We start from the raw sequence: 18,095 nt of genomic DNA on the forward strand, positions 1-18,095 counted from the left end.
CTTTTTTTGCAGGTCCAGAAGAGCAGTACATAATTTTGATTTTTGAAACTGGTCTTGATCCTCATGCAAATTCAATATTTGAAAAAATAATTATGGACATTGGTATTAGAAATAATATTTCTGACTTCTTTGTGAAAATTTCCTTTGAAGAAGCCAATGCTAGGCTTGTTGCATTTACTAAGTGTTTGGAGGACAATTCCAAAGGAAGCCCATCTCACAGAGAAAGCAAAATAAAAAATGTAACTATGTTTTTGTTTTAGAACTAAGTCATTATATTATGTGGGTTACAAATACACTAAAGATAGTGTGTTAGTCAGCTAAAAAAATATTCCTTCAACTTTTGCTGGCTTTTATATTAAAATTCTCTGGCTGATCCATGGTGGATTATGACACTATGGGAAATAGTGTGTGCATTCACAAACTTTAGTTTTTAAGGTGTTTAGTTTGATTGTAAAGTTATACAATTGTCCACAAGTAATGTTATTTTAAAATTATTAAGGGATAAGAAATCTTTACTATAATCAGACAACATAATTTTTTCCACCTGGTAAAATTATGGTATTTTAAACAAGAAATTAAGTTGCACTGTTGTGGTTACATTTAATTAATGCTTTCATTAAACAAACTACCTTTTAAAGAATTAGAAAGTTTTGTGATTCTACAAGGAATGAGCAAAGACCTAAGTGAAATAGATGAGGTAGAAAGGGAAAAAACCATAGACTTGAAGTCCTCGAAAAAACCCCAGATATTACACTGCTGGACTATGCAAAGTTTTATTACAATTTCAGTAAAATTGAGCACAGTATGCAAATTAATATTGACTCTGTTCTCTTAAGGTTGCTTCTGAGTCCAAAATACAGCAACGAAATAAACAGTTACCATTTTTTGATGATGACGAAGAAATTAGCGAACCACATACAGTATTTATTGGTCCTATAGAAAAGTAAGATATTTATCTTGCCATGTAATAATTCTCTGAGGGGTTTTTGGCATTTCATACTTCTTATTGAATGTATTTTTCTTCTCAGGTTGATAGTTTATCCACCTTCTCCAGCTAAAGGTGGTATTTCTGTGACCAACGAAGACCTCCATTGTCTAAATGAAGGAGAATTTTTAAATGATGTTATTATTGATTTTTATTTAAAGTAAGTTTTATTTCACATCAGTTTTTAGTTGTCTTTTACTTTGAAACTTGAAAAGTTCTGACATTAAAAATTCATAGGTTAGTTGGTAACACTTAATCTCCAACTATATTTAGCTGTAATTTTAAAGGTTGTTTTGTGATCTTGCAAGAAAGTTTGGTTCTTCTCCTGTCCTGCTTGACAGTGGCATTGTTCCTACCTGGATAAAGGTTCTTTGAACTTTTTAACATCTTGAGCAAATTTAACTGAAAAAAAAAAAAGCATTTTAAAAGTTCAGTTGTTCTTTCCAGAGTATATCTGTTTCCTGGAATTTCATTTGTTTTGATTAATGTAATATGTAAGTTAATTTTGTGCTGTCACTGATGCTGCAGATGTTAGAAGCGTATTAAATTGTTACATGCTGCTGGTTTTATGCTACACATAAGGTGCGTACGTATATTTTTCAGAATATTATTTTAGAAGTAAAAATCAAGTGAGTGTGTCACTCTTGGAACTGCTTGGAAATCTGGTGGCTCAAATACAAAATACAGCTCTTTAGCTTTTTATGTAACAAACTCCTTGAAGATTTTTTCCCTGCCATGAAACAAAAATAAATACAAGAGCAACAGAACAGCTTTTTGATTGAGCAAAGCAATAATACCTTGAAATATTTACATGAATTTTGCATTAATTGTTTCCTGTGGATAGTCAGCTGCAAATAGCTGTTCTGTGAGAAGCTGTTACAATTTGGTGGGGAGCGCCTGTTAACAGTCCTTTTTACTCTGGTGCTGAGTACTCTGAGTTAAAACCTCCACTATTTTTTCTTTCTTTTCTTTTCTTTTTTTTTTTTTTTTTTAACTAATTAGGTATTTGGTACTTGAAAAGCTGAAAAAAGAAGATGCTGATAGAATACATGTGTTCAGTTCATTCTTCTATAAACGCCTTAATCAAAGAGAAAGAAGAAATATTCATGAAACTTCAAACCTTTCGTAAGTCTGTTGATTAGTCAGTTTAACATAGAGCTAAGTGCATTGAAGATTCTTAGAAAAAGATGCTTTACATAGAGAAATATCAACAGAACTCTAGGAAACATCCAGACCTGTGGCAGATGTAGAATATCGTTGAAAATCTTAACAAGCTGTTAAGGTGAAAATATGTGGAAAATACTCCCTCACCCTACAAAACTGTATGTTGATTTCTTCTTGCAGAATACAGCAAAAGCGACATGGGCGAGTAAAAACGTGGACACGGCATGTGGATATTTTTGAGAAAGATTTCATTTTTGTTCCCCTTAATGAAGCGTAAGTGAACATAACTTTTTATCACATTTGGTAAAGGCTTCAGCTTCATAATTCTGAAATTGAAAGTTACATTACAATAAGAATTGAAGTTAAAAATTAAGAGAAGAAACTTATTTTTCTAGATAAAAATTAAATAGTTATGTAAGGCCTTTAAATGTTGTAGTATAAGAGCTATCAGATAATATAAAGACAGCAAAACTTAACTTTTCTGAGTATTTTTTCCATCTCGCATTCTTTCTTCTAAGCTTTTGTCATTGATAACTTTCGTGTTTATATTTTTTACTCCTTTCTAATGAGATCTCTCTGGTATAGATGGGATCATCTTTAGTTACAATAAATGAATATTGAAAGAAACCTTAATTGAAAATTACTACTGCCTTGAGAACTTTATTCTTTTTTTTATATCCCTTTGTCTTGATATTTGTTAAGGGTCAGGAAGCAGACCACTAGCATTCTAGTGGTTGCTAAGGACTTTGATGCTTGCTTTCTTTAAGATCAGAGCAAGTTGACACAAACACACTTCTGTATTTCACAGAAATAATCTAAACAGTTCTTAAACCGAAATATTTACAAAAGTTAAGTACTGGTTTTTAAATGTATGCAATGAAAATAAAATAAGGACAGACAGACAGGAATTTTTTAACTGATGTCTCATAGGCATACCTAGCTGATGTTTCTGTAATATCAAGAGATAATATCAAAATATCAAAAAAAGAGTTGTTTTTTTTTTTTAATAAAAAGTGATTTATCTAGATACTGTGCCATTGTGCAGTGGGAGGCAGATTTCTGAATCTTCTAGTTTTCCTGCCTCCTCTCCAGCTGAATGCTGAGGATAGCAGTTTGGCTAGCAGTGAGGCTAGTCAGTTATGAGATAACTGGCCATACACAGATCTTTTTGCCTTTTTATAGAGTTGTATTTCCCCAGGAAAGGTGTTCATCAGCACTAACTTTAGTTTTTGACATACCATGACCTCTGGCAAGACATCCAGATGTAGAAGATTTTAATGACTCGGGTGTAAGGTCCCTTTCCACTGCAGACTTAATGCTTGCCATCCTTGTCCCATGAAACTTCAAGTACCAAAACCTTGAATTAATCTTTTGTTTAAATTTTAAGCTGCCTTTGCACTTGTTATATAGTTCACTTCTTACCATCCTCTCATGTGTCATTCACATATGCACATGGGTTATGCATAGGAGAAATGAGGCAATGCAGAGGAGAAATGAGTGTGAATTAGAAGTCACCTGAAAAGGAAAACAAATAGTTCTGTGGTTTTATAAGAGTTACTTACACTGCAAGTAACTTAAAACACAGTAGTTTTCACCGTCTTGTTCATTTACTGAGGAACTAAAGCAATGTCTGTCTCAGCAAGTAGAACATAACAGTTCATACTGAAGGCATAACATTCATACCATGTGTGAGTTGGTGGTTTCGGGTTAGAGTAGCTTGGTGTCATGGACTCATCCAGTTGTGATTAGAGCATGAAAGGTGTACTCCTGGTGTGCATCTATCACCTGGATATAATCCTGTCACACTGTTTGGAACTGTCCCTTCACCTAAAGCTGAAGCTTGTCAAGTGGTGATAGTAGGACATTCATTTGCAACAGTGGTTTCCTGGTAAGTACAGTAAGAATATTGCAGAGCAGAAAAATAACAAAGTAGCCAGGGAGATGAGAAGGTGGTAGATGGGGAGTTGTTGGGTTTTGGTGTCTAGTTCCAACAAGTTTTTCCAGCCTATCTCATAACTACTAGTTTAGGGAATGTAGACTTATCATCTAACCAGCTGTCAAACTGTAGTAACTGGAGCAGGTTGACTCTAGGGCAGAATCAACTTCAGAACAGTGTGTCTTGATTTAACCATGACTACGTCAGTGTCCTTTGGCTTTACAGTTCTTCTTGTTCAAGTCTCCAGTGAAAACAGATTGTTCTCTTCGAAGTTACAGGCTGTTCTCTTTTTACATCCAGGTTAATATGCTAGTCTGCTGACATAATTGGTATATAAGGTCTCTGTTTATAGAGTACCCACACATTCCAGGATTGGGCAGTACTTGATACGTTCATTTGTTAGGTGTGGTGAATCATTCAAGACAAACCATACCACGCATGCTGCTTTCAATGGCCACTGACTTTAACTGCCATTAAGTTTTGATGGAGTTTAGGTTTCATAACCATCTAATTATTTTTTTAGTATAGCATTTAATATCTCTAAAACATACTGAAATGTGACTTCACCTGTATAATACATAGCTTCTGTTTTGTTATTTGCTGTATACAATCAAAGTTCCCTCAGAAAATTTCTGAATTAGACAATCAAAATCTGCTCGTAATGCCTAGGTCCTTGAATTTGCTGCTGCTCTAGTTCTGATTGAGTGGCAAGTCAATGAAGCTTAAAGAAGCAAAAAATAGGAGGAAACTTGCAAAACTTACACTTTGTGTTGGGGGATGTAACTGTTTTTGATTTGGAAAAGTTAGAATGTGAGTTCTGTGAAAGGTGAGGAATACAGCAGAGCCATTGTGATGGCATTACAAGCGCTCTTTTTTTCTCCTTTAACTCACTGTTGACAAGATTTCTTTAAAAATGTGAAGTGTTAAATACAGTTGGAAGATCTCATAGGTGGAAGAGTATGGGCAATTCAGCCATACCATTAGATCTGACTACTTGTGTTGCTAGTGATGAACTACTAGGAAACTTCAAACAGCCACTAAACATGAACTCTACAATCTCTAATTCATGCATCAGTGAAGAAAACGTTAAAAAAGAAATAAGCTTCAATTCAGAGAAAGAAAAATATGTATAAACTGTGAGCAAATTAAAAGAAATGTTTGAGATTATAACTTTTTTCAACCAACTATTTTTTATAGTTATATAGTTATATCCTATTAATTAATTAGTTGGTGTTTATTTGCATGGAGAAATCATACTTTTGCAGAAGCCTGTGAAGGCTTGAGTAAAACCTGGTCAGAAAAGTGAACAGCTAGTATAGTTTATCTTTGAATAATTATGGGGGCAGTAATGTAATTGCAAGTTTTTAATGTATTTTTTTCCTTTACAGCGCTCACTGGTTTTTGGCTGTTATCTGTTTTCCTGGTTTAGAAAAACCCAAATATGAACCAAATCCCCATTATCATGAAAATGCTGCAATGCCGATGAAATCTTCCTCTTCAGATGGAGAGAGCAGCACACCATCTCCTTTGCCAAATGAATTAGATGCACAAAACTCGCCTTCCAAGTCCACAGCAAAGAAGACTTTTACCAAAAAGTACAGTACAGCTTTAATCGACCCAAACACTGAAACAGAGGACAGTGAATCTTTGTGTTGTAGAAGTCCTTGTAGAGGAAAAAGTGCTTTCAAAAAACTGAATCAAATAGACAGTGATGTGGAAGAACCTAACACTGTGGAATCAGCATGCCATAAACTAGACCATAGAACTCTGGATGAAAATGGTATACAGGGTGAATTCACAGCTGCTAGCCAATCTATGGGTATGTAATTGTAAAAATATGCACATTTTAATGAAATATTTGGAGATTTCAGATCTGTTACTACTTCTGCAGTGTAAACTTCGAAAGTTTAGTATATGGCTTAACTTCAAGTGCTTGCAATATAAGTAATTCATAGTAATTCATTGCATTTAAAAAGTTTTTGTGGCTGTTGGCATAACTTATGGCAAAGGGCTGGAGATAAAACACTGTTTTCCTAAACAAGATTAATTTTTCAGTTCTGTGGCCTTTTTTCAAATGAAATAATTCTGTAGCTACCACTTTGCATCCCTCAAGATTGCAGTTGTTAAGGAAAGAATAGTCGTTGACCTTGGATTTTTATATGTGCAGGGGAAAACTGACCTAAGATTATGTGAGCAGCCTTAATATCGGTGTCTTTTATCATTTGATGTTTTCCTTCAACACTATTCATTTCTTTATTGTCCTGATAAGAAGGTATGTAAAAAGAGTAAGAAGAAAATAATTCTTAAAAAAAAGAAAAATTCCTTCATGACCACTGTGTTACATTTAGAGAGGCTTTTTCGATTCACCGCTGCTGTGGAGACGGCGCTCACCAATCTGCAACAGTGTTTGTACCCAGGTGAACAAAGGAGCTGGCATACTTTTAAAGGCAGGTGGAGGAATTAGAAAAAGGTTTTTTTCTCTGTTCACTGCAACATTTGGATCTCCTTAAGGCATAGACTAGGAAACATCTGACTATGCAAAAAACTTCTGCTTTAGTCACCAGTAGTATTCCTACTGAGTTAGTTTACACAGTAAGGAATTGTATACGGTACAGAACTAGTTCTAAAACTATTACAATCATATGGTTTAATCTGTATACTGCTGGCCATTGCAACTTCAGTATCTTTGTGGGTATAAACTACTAATTTCTATTCTAAATGTATTAATTTGTGATAACATTGTCCCTGTTCCTAGAAAGTCTTGGAAGGGTGCTGGGGGTGCATGTAGTTGTGTTCTTGTTTGAGTCAATTTTTCATTTTAAGTGTGATTGTTAGTGTTTATGATACTGCTTCAGTATGATGTGGTCTCATGTCTTGGATGCTGCTACTTGATTGTTTGTCTGTAATTAGTTGGAATGTGCTTCATGACAGGTTTTTGCTAGGATTACATTTCTTGTGGGTTTTTTCTGGCTGCATTGTATTGGCAACTGATGGTCATTTTCTAACTCGAATGTTTAGACTCTCTTGCTCAGCTGTGGAAGATGATGCACCCTGTCATTAAAGTAGATATTCTCAGGGGGAACAGTCCTGATTTAAGGGTGAGATAGACCCTACGGATATGTTTAGGCAGCTAAATTTAGATGCACTGTACTTAAACTTCCATTTCAACCAGATGGAAGATAGGCGTTCTGCCTTGGGTTATCTGAGCAGCCTTCATCTGTTGCTCCAGAAGGGTGTGGATCTTGACTGTGCCAAATCCATTTGTAAGTCCTGGATATCCAAAGATATCTCAAAAGACCACACGTGCCTCTGATAGTGTAGTCAGTGAAGCCAAGAGACTTCCTTTTCTCATCCTAAAACAGATAATAGAGTAGCTGTTCAGTTAAGTACATTGCTCTGATTATGGTTTCCTAACATGGAGACCCTAGTTGCTAGCTATACATGGGAGCCTAAACTGAGATGGCTTGATCTCAGATTAAATCCTGTGAATCTATAAAAGTTCATACCTAAATAAATTGAAGTCATCCAAAATATATGTATTTTTATAACTTACCTAATCTTTTTTTTTTTTATTGCTCAGTTTTTTAACAAGATGTGATTTGTCTCAATACCAACTCTTTATTTTTTAGAAATCTGTCAGCAATAAGTCACATTAGTATATGACCTACTTCTTATGCTAAGGTCTTTTCAAAGGTACTGAGTAAGACTAATTCCCAAGTTTGTCCCTGTGGAACTCCACTGGTGACCTCTTTCCAAAGTGTTACCTTGATATCTCTTTTGAAATATTCTCAAATGCAGATGTTCTTTTTTTTTCACTAGCTACTTCACTGCCCTATTTACTGCTCTTATAGAAATCCTAGTTTCCTTTAATAGGTAATACGTCCTCCAGTGACACCCTAACTAATACTTACATTTTTGTCATTGTTTAGACATATTACATAGCCCCTTTTTAGGAAGATTTTGAATTTTGCTGGCATGTATTAATTACTTTTCATTTATTTCTACAGTTCACTATTTTTTCCATCAGAATCTGTTCTGAAGTCTTGTATGGTAGTAGTAAGACTAGTGAGCCTGTAGCTGTCTGTATTTGCTTCTTGTACAGGTATAGCTAGAACATGCATAATTTTTTTTATTCTGATGCTGTTTCCCACTAAATATGTGACTAAATATGTAGAGGTGATTGGGAGTGAATTTACAGGTAATCTTTTTATGTAACAAAGTGTGAAATATTTCTAAGCTACTGCTCCCAGGAGAGCTGATCCTTCATTCTGCCCTCCCTAGCAGAGTGTTCCCAAGCTGGCTTTTCCCTTTTACCAGCACAAGTCTTCATATATCTGCATGGTGAATCAATGGAGGAAATTAATCCACTTAAAAAATGTATTAAATTATTTATTAAAAAATAATAAGCTAGGGACTACCTTTTTCAGTGTGATCCGCTGTGTGTATGGATATATTTGGTGATATGAAAGGAACCAGCTAGGGATAGGAATAAATGGTCATTTTAGAGAGCATTTCAGAGTGCCCCTTTGGGTAGCAGTACCAATTTAGACTGTTATAGAGGCTCCATGGAACTATGGGGAAATTTCATAGTGGGTTTTAGTCTAGGTGCTTCAAATTGTTTTTAGGCATTTCACATAATAAGAAGTAATTTCTGTTGTGCTGCTTAGAAGCTTTTCAGTTTTGTTCATACGCATGAGTAAATTATTATATGTTAGCTGTATCACAGTCATTGTGAGCAATCCTGAGGAAATTTGAGGTACTTAAGATTATTTTGCTCTTCAGTGATGACATAATATTTGATGTTTAAATATCCTGTCTGTGATTGATACAGATGGATTGCACAAAATCAGACTAAACTATAGTGAAGACTCAGCTGATGGCAGTAAACTAAATGAAGATGAGCTTATAGATTTTTCTGAAGACCAAGATAACCAGGTAAAGAATTTTTAGCAGTTTTATTTAGGAATTGTGAATATGCATTGTCTGGCAGACATTTATTCACTTATCTGTTTAATAGAAAACTGCTGTACTGATCCTGCATTTAATTTTGTGAGTCTTTTGTGTAATGACAATATTACACAGTGATTTTAGTGGGAACACTGAAAGTCACTACTATCTTTTGTCTCCCCTACTCCATGTTCTTCTACTAAACCCAAGAACAAGTTACTCTTCTTTCAGCTGCATTTCCTGGATATAACCAGACACATTTTAAGTATGTGCTATCTATTGTTTTGTTTCATTGATGCTTCTCCTAATCTGATTTACACAGCATGGATTCATAATCAAGTACTGTTGTTGTTCATATTGGAAAACATGTCGATTTTAAAGCTGTGGAAAGACTGAATATTAGAAATGTCTGTGACTGACTCAGTGCTGGGTATGAGGGCATTATTCCATAGCTCTTTTGCTTCTAGAATTGTAAGTTCAATGCGAGCTGGCCAGAAGTTAGGTATTTGCTCTTCCTAATTGGCCTTCCGGCTCATGTTCCAGGTATGGCCTTTTCTGGATATCTGAGTCCAGAACAAACTGTTACTTTTCAGTCTGCAGATATCTGTAATGACTTCCAAGTAGCTGTGTATATATGTACACACATATAAAAGCTCCAGTTGATGTTGAAATCTAAATGTGTTTTCAACTGGACTTAGCCCACCTCTCCTGTCATTCAACCTGTGCAAACATTCTGAATTTTGCCTGATGGAACTGCCTGTCTGTTTTGTAGCAGTTAGAGTTTCCAGAAGATGGAGAATAAATAGAATAGTATTTCCAGTCTGAAATACATGGCATGAATATGGCCAGCTGCATTCCTTGAGGAAAGGAACAAGCTCCTTAGTTGCTGTGTAGCTTAGCTGTCACTGATATTTTCTAGAATGCACAAAGCAAGTGTAGAAATGACCATGGCAAGCTGTGTGGACCAACGTTTTTATCTGCCAGAAAAGGAGTTGAAGCTGCAACAAAAGTGTACAAGAAGCTAGGAAGTAATTGCTAATACAATAACATTGCATGGCATAGCTTGAGGATTTCAGTACCAGGATCCTGTATGTTAATGAAATGTACACAGTGCACACAAAAATGTTAATAAATCATGTTAGTACAGGGATTCCAATTTTTGGAAAGCACTTCTTTCCCCATAAAGCAGTGATCTGTGGTAGTAACATTGAACTCAATGGAAGAGTAAGAAATTATGGATCACTGGGATTCTTTTAGATAAGGCAACTTTTAGTGCTTTTGTTCATAAAACTTCCATATCGTTGATAGCAGTCAATATTGAAGTCAAAAGGCTAGAGGATATTTTCAGACTTGTGATATGACTGTTTTTGCAATCCATAATCTTATGTATCATCATGATTTAATTTTCCGTGCCCTAAGAACCAAGTTGTTGCATTTTGGAGCACAATAAGAGTTTTATTTCTGAGCTTGTTGCAGATCTTGTCTCATTTCACCTAGAAGAAAACATACATGAAATTGCCAAGCAAGTTTCTAGTATTCACTGGCAAGGAAAAGTATTGATAATTTGGATTATAACCAAATAATGGAGATTCACCTCTTCTAAGCCAGCAGTGTTTTGAAAATGTCAGTTGCATTTTTCTAGTTTCACAGTCCTAAATAAATAGCAGCATTCATTCCATGTCATTCTAGCATGAATTTCAGAAACTATGTGACTAAAACTTGGTCAACTTAACAGTGAATCATTTCAGATTAAAGCTATCGTTTCTTTATTAAACTTAGTTATTGCTCTTGAATGAAAATGGTAAGTGAACAGTAATTTCCTTTGCATCTGTTTGAAAAATCAGTATTAGCTTTTAAATATCTGTAACCACATTTCTTCTGTAGGAAGACAGTAGTGATGATGGTGGCCTTGTAGATGACAACTGTAATTCAGAAATGGGACAGTGGTACCTGAAGCCAACCATCTGCAAACAGTAAGTATTAAGTGACAGTAAGTAAGTCAAAATGGAAATTTCATAGAAATTTATGAAATATAAAAAACAGTAATTATGAGAAATAGTCATACATTAATCTTCGAATACTTTAATAGCATGCTGTTAGGGTTTGAGAGAGAACTTTATGCTTTATATTAAAATCTTCAGTGACCATAAAATTTATTGAATGAAACTACTAGTGAAATAATAGCTTTTTTTGTTTCGGCTAAGTCTGTGTGCTGCAATTGAGCAAATAAAGAATATTGTTTCTTGCAATAAGGATGTTCTTTGGTATTTTGCTCTTGGATTCCTACAAAAACAAGGTGCAGAAGCATGTTCAAATGTATACTATATTAAAAAGCAGATTGATATTTTTAACTAAATAATTAAATTAATATTGAAGAAAACCTTTATCATTACTCAAATTAGTAAAGGAAAATGGGAGAAAAAAAATTCACTCCCCCTTTTCTTATATAAATTTGTTGTGGCTGTTCCTCTTACTTGTCTCTTTCTGTTTTTTTTTTTCTCTAATAAAAGTGTTCCACACTTTAAAAAAAATTGTTATCTGTTCTGGATTTGAAAACTTTTTCAATATTTGATACCCAGGAATAATTCCTTCGTAAATATTAACTGCAGTTCTTTGCATTATGGTCTGACAGATGCATGATTCAAAATCCAGAAATACTGTTACTAGTATTGCTGTCTTGACAGTTTCCTTTGTAATTTTTTCATAATTCATCTATTTTTGTATTTCCTTTCTTGTGAATGCAAGGTTTATTAGAAAGGTGAAGACTTTCACAGTGCATTCACAGTACATTCTTAGGAGGCAAAATAGAATTACAGATTTATAGATGTTATGGAATATATTATTAAATATATTTTCAAGGAAAACTCCATCCATTTTGTGTGTTCTAAGAATATTCATGAGCTTCTGATTATAGCTTGGCTAAATTTGTCCCATTTTGATACAGATTATCTGTACATAATACCTTCCAGCAGACAGTGTTTTAATCCAGTGTTTTATTTCATAACATCTTTGATGCTTAAGTATCAAAATCATTAAGGGAAATTAAATGCTTTACTATTAGTATATTTTAAAATTACTTCTTTATAAAATAGAAAATTACCTTGAAAAGGTTTTCACTTTCTCCCAGAAAGTATTACAGTATTTAGAAGAGCATTTTAAACACCATTTAATGCTTTTTTAAAGAGCAGTACCTATATAAATACTTTTATCAGAAATTTAAAAATGTACAAGGAAACATTACTCAAGTGATTATATGCTTATGCCTAAAAAATTGCATACATGTAAATTTGTTTATAAACGCAAACACACCTGTACATAAATGCATGCAGATATTTTGTCTGAATTTACTAGTTTGAAGTTTCTTTGAATGATACTTTCAATGTATATGTGATAGATAAGAAAATATATATGTTAGATAAGAAAAAGCAGAGATTGTGAAAATTAATTGCATTTATTTATCCCTCAAAATACATACTACACACAATGTTGAAATTCTGAACTTTGGTCTGAGTTACCTTTGATGTATAAATCCAACGTGCATGTAAGGTGGCTGATAAGGTTGCTGTGCTTGTGGCTCCTGAAAAGGTAGTGTGCTTTAGACTGAGTGATAGATACCAGCATCTGTAGTGTGCAGGAGAGGACTTGAGCAGGCTTGGTTCTCTAGAAAATACTTGGTTATAGATACATTATTTTTTAAATAGAGTTGGTGGGTGTTTTGTGTACAACTACCAGCTAGATTTCAGATTCAGGCTGCGATCACTTCTTGAACATGCTTTCCTAATGTCTCCTAGTGTGCTGTGGAGTGTCCCATCTATCCTGAAGCTGCTATTCCAGCAGGATGTTTGTGGGCTCTGTGCCTTACGTTCTCTTGCCACTGTCCCAGATACCTTGTGCACCTAAAAGAACATTAGACACCTGAAGGTGTTTTAAGCAACTGTAACAAATTGTCTGACAGTACTTTATTTTCTAAGAACATTCCTAAGTGTACTTATTGTATGTTTAAATATAGATGACTTGCAGTTTAGGTATCCCACTTAGCAGTGATCCAGTTTTGTTAAGGCCACCCCATAAACTATTTCTGTGTGACATTGTGTTTTTAAAGCTCTTGTAAAATACTTTGTACTTAAAACTTGTGTTTTCTATTAGGCCCTGCATTTTGCTTATGGACTCACTGAGAGGCCCTTCCCGGTCAAATGTTGTGAAAACACTAAGGGAGTAAGTTTTCCATCTGGTGCTTGGGGCTTTTTTAGTTTGATTTGTGTTTTGTTTGGTTTGGTTTTGTTTTTTTTAAGTTTGGTTTGGGGTTTATGGGTTTTTTTAATTCTTCAAGGAATAAAAAACCATTTTAATTTGCATGGTCTTTTATTGTAGATATTTAGAGGTGGAATGGGAAGTCAGGAAGGGCAGCAAAAGAAGCTTTTCCAAAGATGTCATGAAAGGTTCCAACCCAAAAGTGCCACAGCAGAACAACTTCAGTGATTGTGGAGTGTACATCCTCCAGTATGTGGAGAGCTTTTTTGAGGTATGTATGTTCTTGAAACTATTTTTGATTCCTGCAGCAATCAAATATAAGCTGTGAAAATGATTAAGTTATAAAAAGCTCCTAGTGTAGCTCAATACCTATTAATGAGATTACGCATTATAAACTAATTTATACGTAAACACACAGAGTAACTTTTTTGAAAATAAACTAATTATCATTTTAATTGTATGTACATAAAAGAAATCATAAGCCATGAAATTTTCTGAGAGAATCTAAGCAAAACACATTTAGAGTCTTCCTTTCTGTTCTTCTGCCGTGTGCCCTTTAAAATCATCCAGTAAGAACTTGAGTTCAAAATCTAAACCACAAATGCACTACAAAAAGGTTGATCATTTTCCCCTGAGAACTGTGACTGAATAAATTCAGAAATGTGACACAGGTAGGGGGTTTATGTTTCTTTTGGAGGTATTTTTAACTTGTAAGAAAACATGCAAGTGAAATCATTACAGCTAAATGCCAAATCTTGTTTCCATTGAAGGAATTGTTTGAATGCTTGCTTACTTGCTAGCTGGCTTGGTCTTCAAGTTACAGCTCCTTTCACAAGTGGAGGCATTAGTACCTTCTGGTCTAGATTGGGAGGAGAAATGATGGTCAAGTGAGATGCTGCCTGCATGGGACAGTAACTCTTTAGAATCCCTGGTCCTTTAGAGCAGCATTCTAAACTCTCCTGTAGCTAAGACTTTCCTGGAAAAGCTGGCAGCTTATACATTCCTCAGCCCTCTTCCATTCATACATTACCCAAGAGCAGTAAGGCTTTAGCAGAATGCATTCATGTGAATGGAAGGCAAAAGCTTTGCTTTACTGCTGAGTTCCTGAGAGCTTAGAACCATAACCAAGTGCCTCCTGTTTTGTTCTTTGGGGGTACAAGGAACAAACAAATTTTATTAATCTTAACCCATTTCTTTTTGTGAATTGATTGCTGGATAATGTCATGCTGAATCCCTTGTCCTGCCTACTCCTGCAGTGTGCAGCAGCTTTGTCTGCCACAGAAGAGGCACGACACATGCATGTGTCAGAGAGCAAATCACAGGATATTGTCAGAAATAACTCCAGTGAGGAGGGAAAATCTGAGCAGGCTGCACAGTACTAGACCATCTTGAAGTTACTCAGTGAACAATTTCAGCTGCTTTGTATTTGGAAAATTGCCCACAGTCTCATTTTTTGCTCACAGCTCTGTAAACTTGACAGAGAGTATGTGGGAGCAGGTGCTTAATCTGCTGTTTGTGAACTGTTCAGGCACATCTTTTTGTTCCTTGTGGATTTGTTTCAAGGGCTAGAATCGCGCTGTGTGCCTTTGGAAGGCGCGGCTGGCTTGCCAGGGTGGTGAGCAGTGAGGATGCCCCGGCGGGCTGTCGGGGAGCCGGCGGAGCCCTTCGGGCCGCCAGGGGCCGCTCGGGAGGGCCGCGGCTCCCCGGAACCCGGGGCGAGGCAGCGCGGCTGGCCTCTCGCTGGCGCTGCCTGTGCTCCCTGCACCCGGCAGACACAAACACGGTGCTACTGCAGCCTTAATCATCGACGTGTTCCTCTGCACAATGTCGCTAGTTTGTTGTTCACAAGCAGCCTTGCTGATCTTACCTCAGTGATGAATGTAATTCACTCTTAAAAGAGCCCTGATGATGTCAACTGGAGTACAGAAAGGGAAGAATTTTTTTGAGAGACAGCACTGTTCCCCTGATTGTCATTTGGTTAGGGTGGAATTGTTGTACAGTATCTGAAGAGGAGAAGATAATGCTTTGTAATAATAGTTATTGTAATTATTTGGATGAATGGTACCAGCAAGAAAACAGAATGTGAAAATAAAAAGCATTGGTGGTAGGCAGGGGCTTTGTTTTCTAGGGTGAAATCTAAATCTGTCGCCTAATTGGTCATAATCCTAAAGGTTATTTTATAAGAGGAATGTTTTGGATTCCTGATCAGCTTTAAATTTTGATGCTAATGATTCTTAAAAAAAATGTATCTTTACAGTAGTTTACTCATTCACTTTTTTAATTAATTGCATTTATGCTAACATATGCTTAGTCTAAAAGATGTAGCAAACACAGTAGATTGTTCAGGCATTCTTATAATCAGGACTGTGATCTGGATGGATTTTTGTCTGTAACATACTGAAGCTTAATTGATTTTACCATAATTATACATGTACAAAACACAAAAATGGTAAAAATTTTGTTCCATGCTCATGGAATGAAGTGAGGAAGAATGTACTTTTCCTTACTGTAGTTTTCTTCAGTCATTTAGATTATAACTCTTTACTGCAATATCCAAATGACCTTTTTTTTTCAGAATCCCATTTTGAGTTTTGAGCTACCAATGAACTTAACAGACTGGTTTCCACGCCCAAGAATGAAAACCAAAAGAGAAGAAATACGACAAATAATCCTGACGCTCCAGGAACAGCAGAACAAGGACAAGAAGGGACAGAAAGACCCAAATTCAATTTTGCAGGAAAAGACAGAACAGCTTACCAACAACAGCTCAGACTGAATGTTGTATCTGTTGCATGTTAGCTCCACAATCAAAACTGAAACCTACATTTTTGTCTGCCCAGACTAAAGATTTGGCGTGTTCTCTGCTCAAAGTTACTTGGGAATGTTTAATGCCTGTATAAATGTGTGTCATAAAATGGTTTAATTCCCACAAAGATGTGTATTAAGTGAGTCTGTACATATGTTAATGAGGCCAACTTTTTCAGCATTTGTAATTACTTTTTTTCCACTTGATAGGGAGCTTTTGTTATGTATTTCTGTTAATAGAACTTAAATAGCAACTTCTAAACATAAAGGAAATAAAGAAAATATAGGATGAAATGGTTACCTTTTCCTTTTTCAGTTAAGTTTTAATGTTACATGCTTAAGTAACACATAGGGAATGATTTGGTAGTGAGATAATTAATTCATATTTTGGCCCTGTTTAGTTGCCCTTTACAAGATTATTCTGCTTGCGCTACAAACAATAATATGGGTAAGTGTCTCAATGTACCATGGCCTCCGAGAGGGTGATTCCCATCCTCCAGTATCTAAGTGTAGGCAGTGTCATAGTTCATAGGACCGCTTCAGATCTGGGGGTTTACAAGATATGCATTGCAATTACAATTCCACCTTTGCTTTAGTGGGACAGGCTAAGGAAAGGGGGAGAGTGCTCTTTGACCAGAGGTTACTCTTCAGACAGTATTATAAAAGTGGTTTCAATGAAGTGATCTTGAGTGGCTCTATTAAATCATATTTTGTGGATCCCAATTGTTGTACAGGTGTATTTTGAGACTTTCTTCATTATAAAATTGTATTTTGGTAAGTGTACTTGGAATAGCAGATTGCCCACATTACATTTTCTATGTTACAATTCTGAATGTTACATTCATATGTGCTTTATCTAAGTAATGAACATTTAAAAAGAAAAAAAAAGTGTATGATTACTATTTTTTCTAATATCCATGCAAAAAACCAAAATACCAGTGTTCATTGCTTGCTTGTTTGTTCTTGGCTTTACGTAGCATCAGACTATTGTAGGGACTTGCTTGGATATTTCCAGTGTATTTTGATTTTACAACAATCTGAAATGTCATTGTTGCTTAAACTGCAAATGTAGCCTTTTATCCCTGTTCTAGAAAGGCTTTGGCATTGAAGTGAGTTAAGTAAGAAAAGATTTGTGCAAGGATATATATCTTCATTTTTCTACTAATACAGATATCTTTGAAGGGAACCAGAAAGTGTCACTTCCCAGGAATGAATCTGTGGGACTAGAGAGGGATCTTCTATCTCTCCTTGCAGATAATATTTTTTCTCCTGATTTTTCTACTGGGAGTGTAATTTACCATTCCCTTCTCCCAAAGAGAAGCAGCAGGGAGTTCATCAGCTGAACTCTGGGCCCCTTGAGATTTTATTTTTGTACACAACATCAAATCTAACCCAGTGCTTCATGGCCTCCATGAGTTTTCATTCTCACTAAACCCTGAAAATACAGCTGCTAATGACGTTACTTCCAGGGCATTCCTGCACAGAGGACTCTCTGTGACACCCTCTGTTTACAGGGGGGGTTCTCTCACCAAGGCAGAGTGGTTGCACACAGAGCAGTACAACTGTGGGCTGCTAATCTTTTGTACAGATAACCTGTGGGATTTAGGGGACTTGTTCATTCCCTGGTTTCTCTTGCATAAACCCTGGGCCCCATGGAGATCATGTAAGCACCAGATATATGTGTTCTGTTAGAGATGACTCCTGCAGTTTTCTTGTTGAAAGAATGTGGGGGCAATTTCCTGGACTACAAATTAAATATGTAATGTGCACACATCTGAGTTGTTTCCTCCTTCAAATTTTTATCCAGTATTCTTGCCACTGGTGGGAGAAAAGAGGGATAAAGTAGTCCCAAATTGTGGAAATGCAGGGTCTTGTGTGTCTGGCTTTAGTGCAACTGACATATTGGAATAGTAGTTTACACAAGAGAGGGAAGAAAAATAATTTCTTTGAAATAGAGGAGAGACAATTGCAGATAGAATGTATTCCTTCCTAGTCATAGCTTTCCCA

At 35.7% G+C, this 18,095-nt stretch overlaps 1 protein-coding gene across 3 annotated transcripts in view; it reads left to right on the top strand.

Annotated features, from left to right (window-relative positions):
- SENP6 (SUMO specific peptidase 6) overlaps positions 1 to 17,861 on the top strand; it is a 72,545-nt gene extending 54,684 nt beyond the window's left edge. For all 3 annotated transcript variants that reach the window (XM_056486904.1, XM_056486905.1, XM_056486906.1), the window contains 11 exons: positions 13 to 239; positions 837 to 943; positions 1,029 to 1,145; positions 1,988 to 2,110; positions 2,330 to 2,422; positions 5,474 to 5,904; positions 8,917 to 9,020; positions 10,917 to 11,005; positions 13,179 to 13,247; positions 13,404 to 13,554; positions 15,859 to 17,861. In XM_056486904.1, coding sequence (XP_056342879.1) covers positions 13 to 239; positions 837 to 943; positions 1,029 to 1,145; positions 1,988 to 2,110; positions 2,330 to 2,422; positions 5,474 to 5,904; positions 8,917 to 9,020; positions 10,917 to 11,005; positions 13,179 to 13,247; positions 13,404 to 13,554; positions 15,859 to 16,059 — 1,712 coding nt within the window. In that variant the 3' untranslated portion in view covers positions 16,060 to 17,861. The remainder of the gene's footprint in view (positions 1 to 12; positions 240 to 836; positions 944 to 1,028; positions 1,146 to 1,987; positions 2,111 to 2,329; positions 2,423 to 5,473; positions 5,905 to 8,916; positions 9,021 to 10,916; positions 11,006 to 13,178; positions 13,248 to 13,403; positions 13,555 to 15,858) is intronic.
- Positions 17,862 to 18,095: the final 234 nt, after the last annotated feature.

This window comes from Oenanthe melanoleuca, chromosome 3 (assembly GCF_029582105.1).
Source record: "Oenanthe melanoleuca isolate GR-GAL-2019-014 chromosome 3, OMel1.0, whole genome shotgun sequence".
NCBI lineage: Eukaryota > Metazoa > Chordata > Aves > Passeriformes > Muscicapidae > Oenanthe > Oenanthe melanoleuca.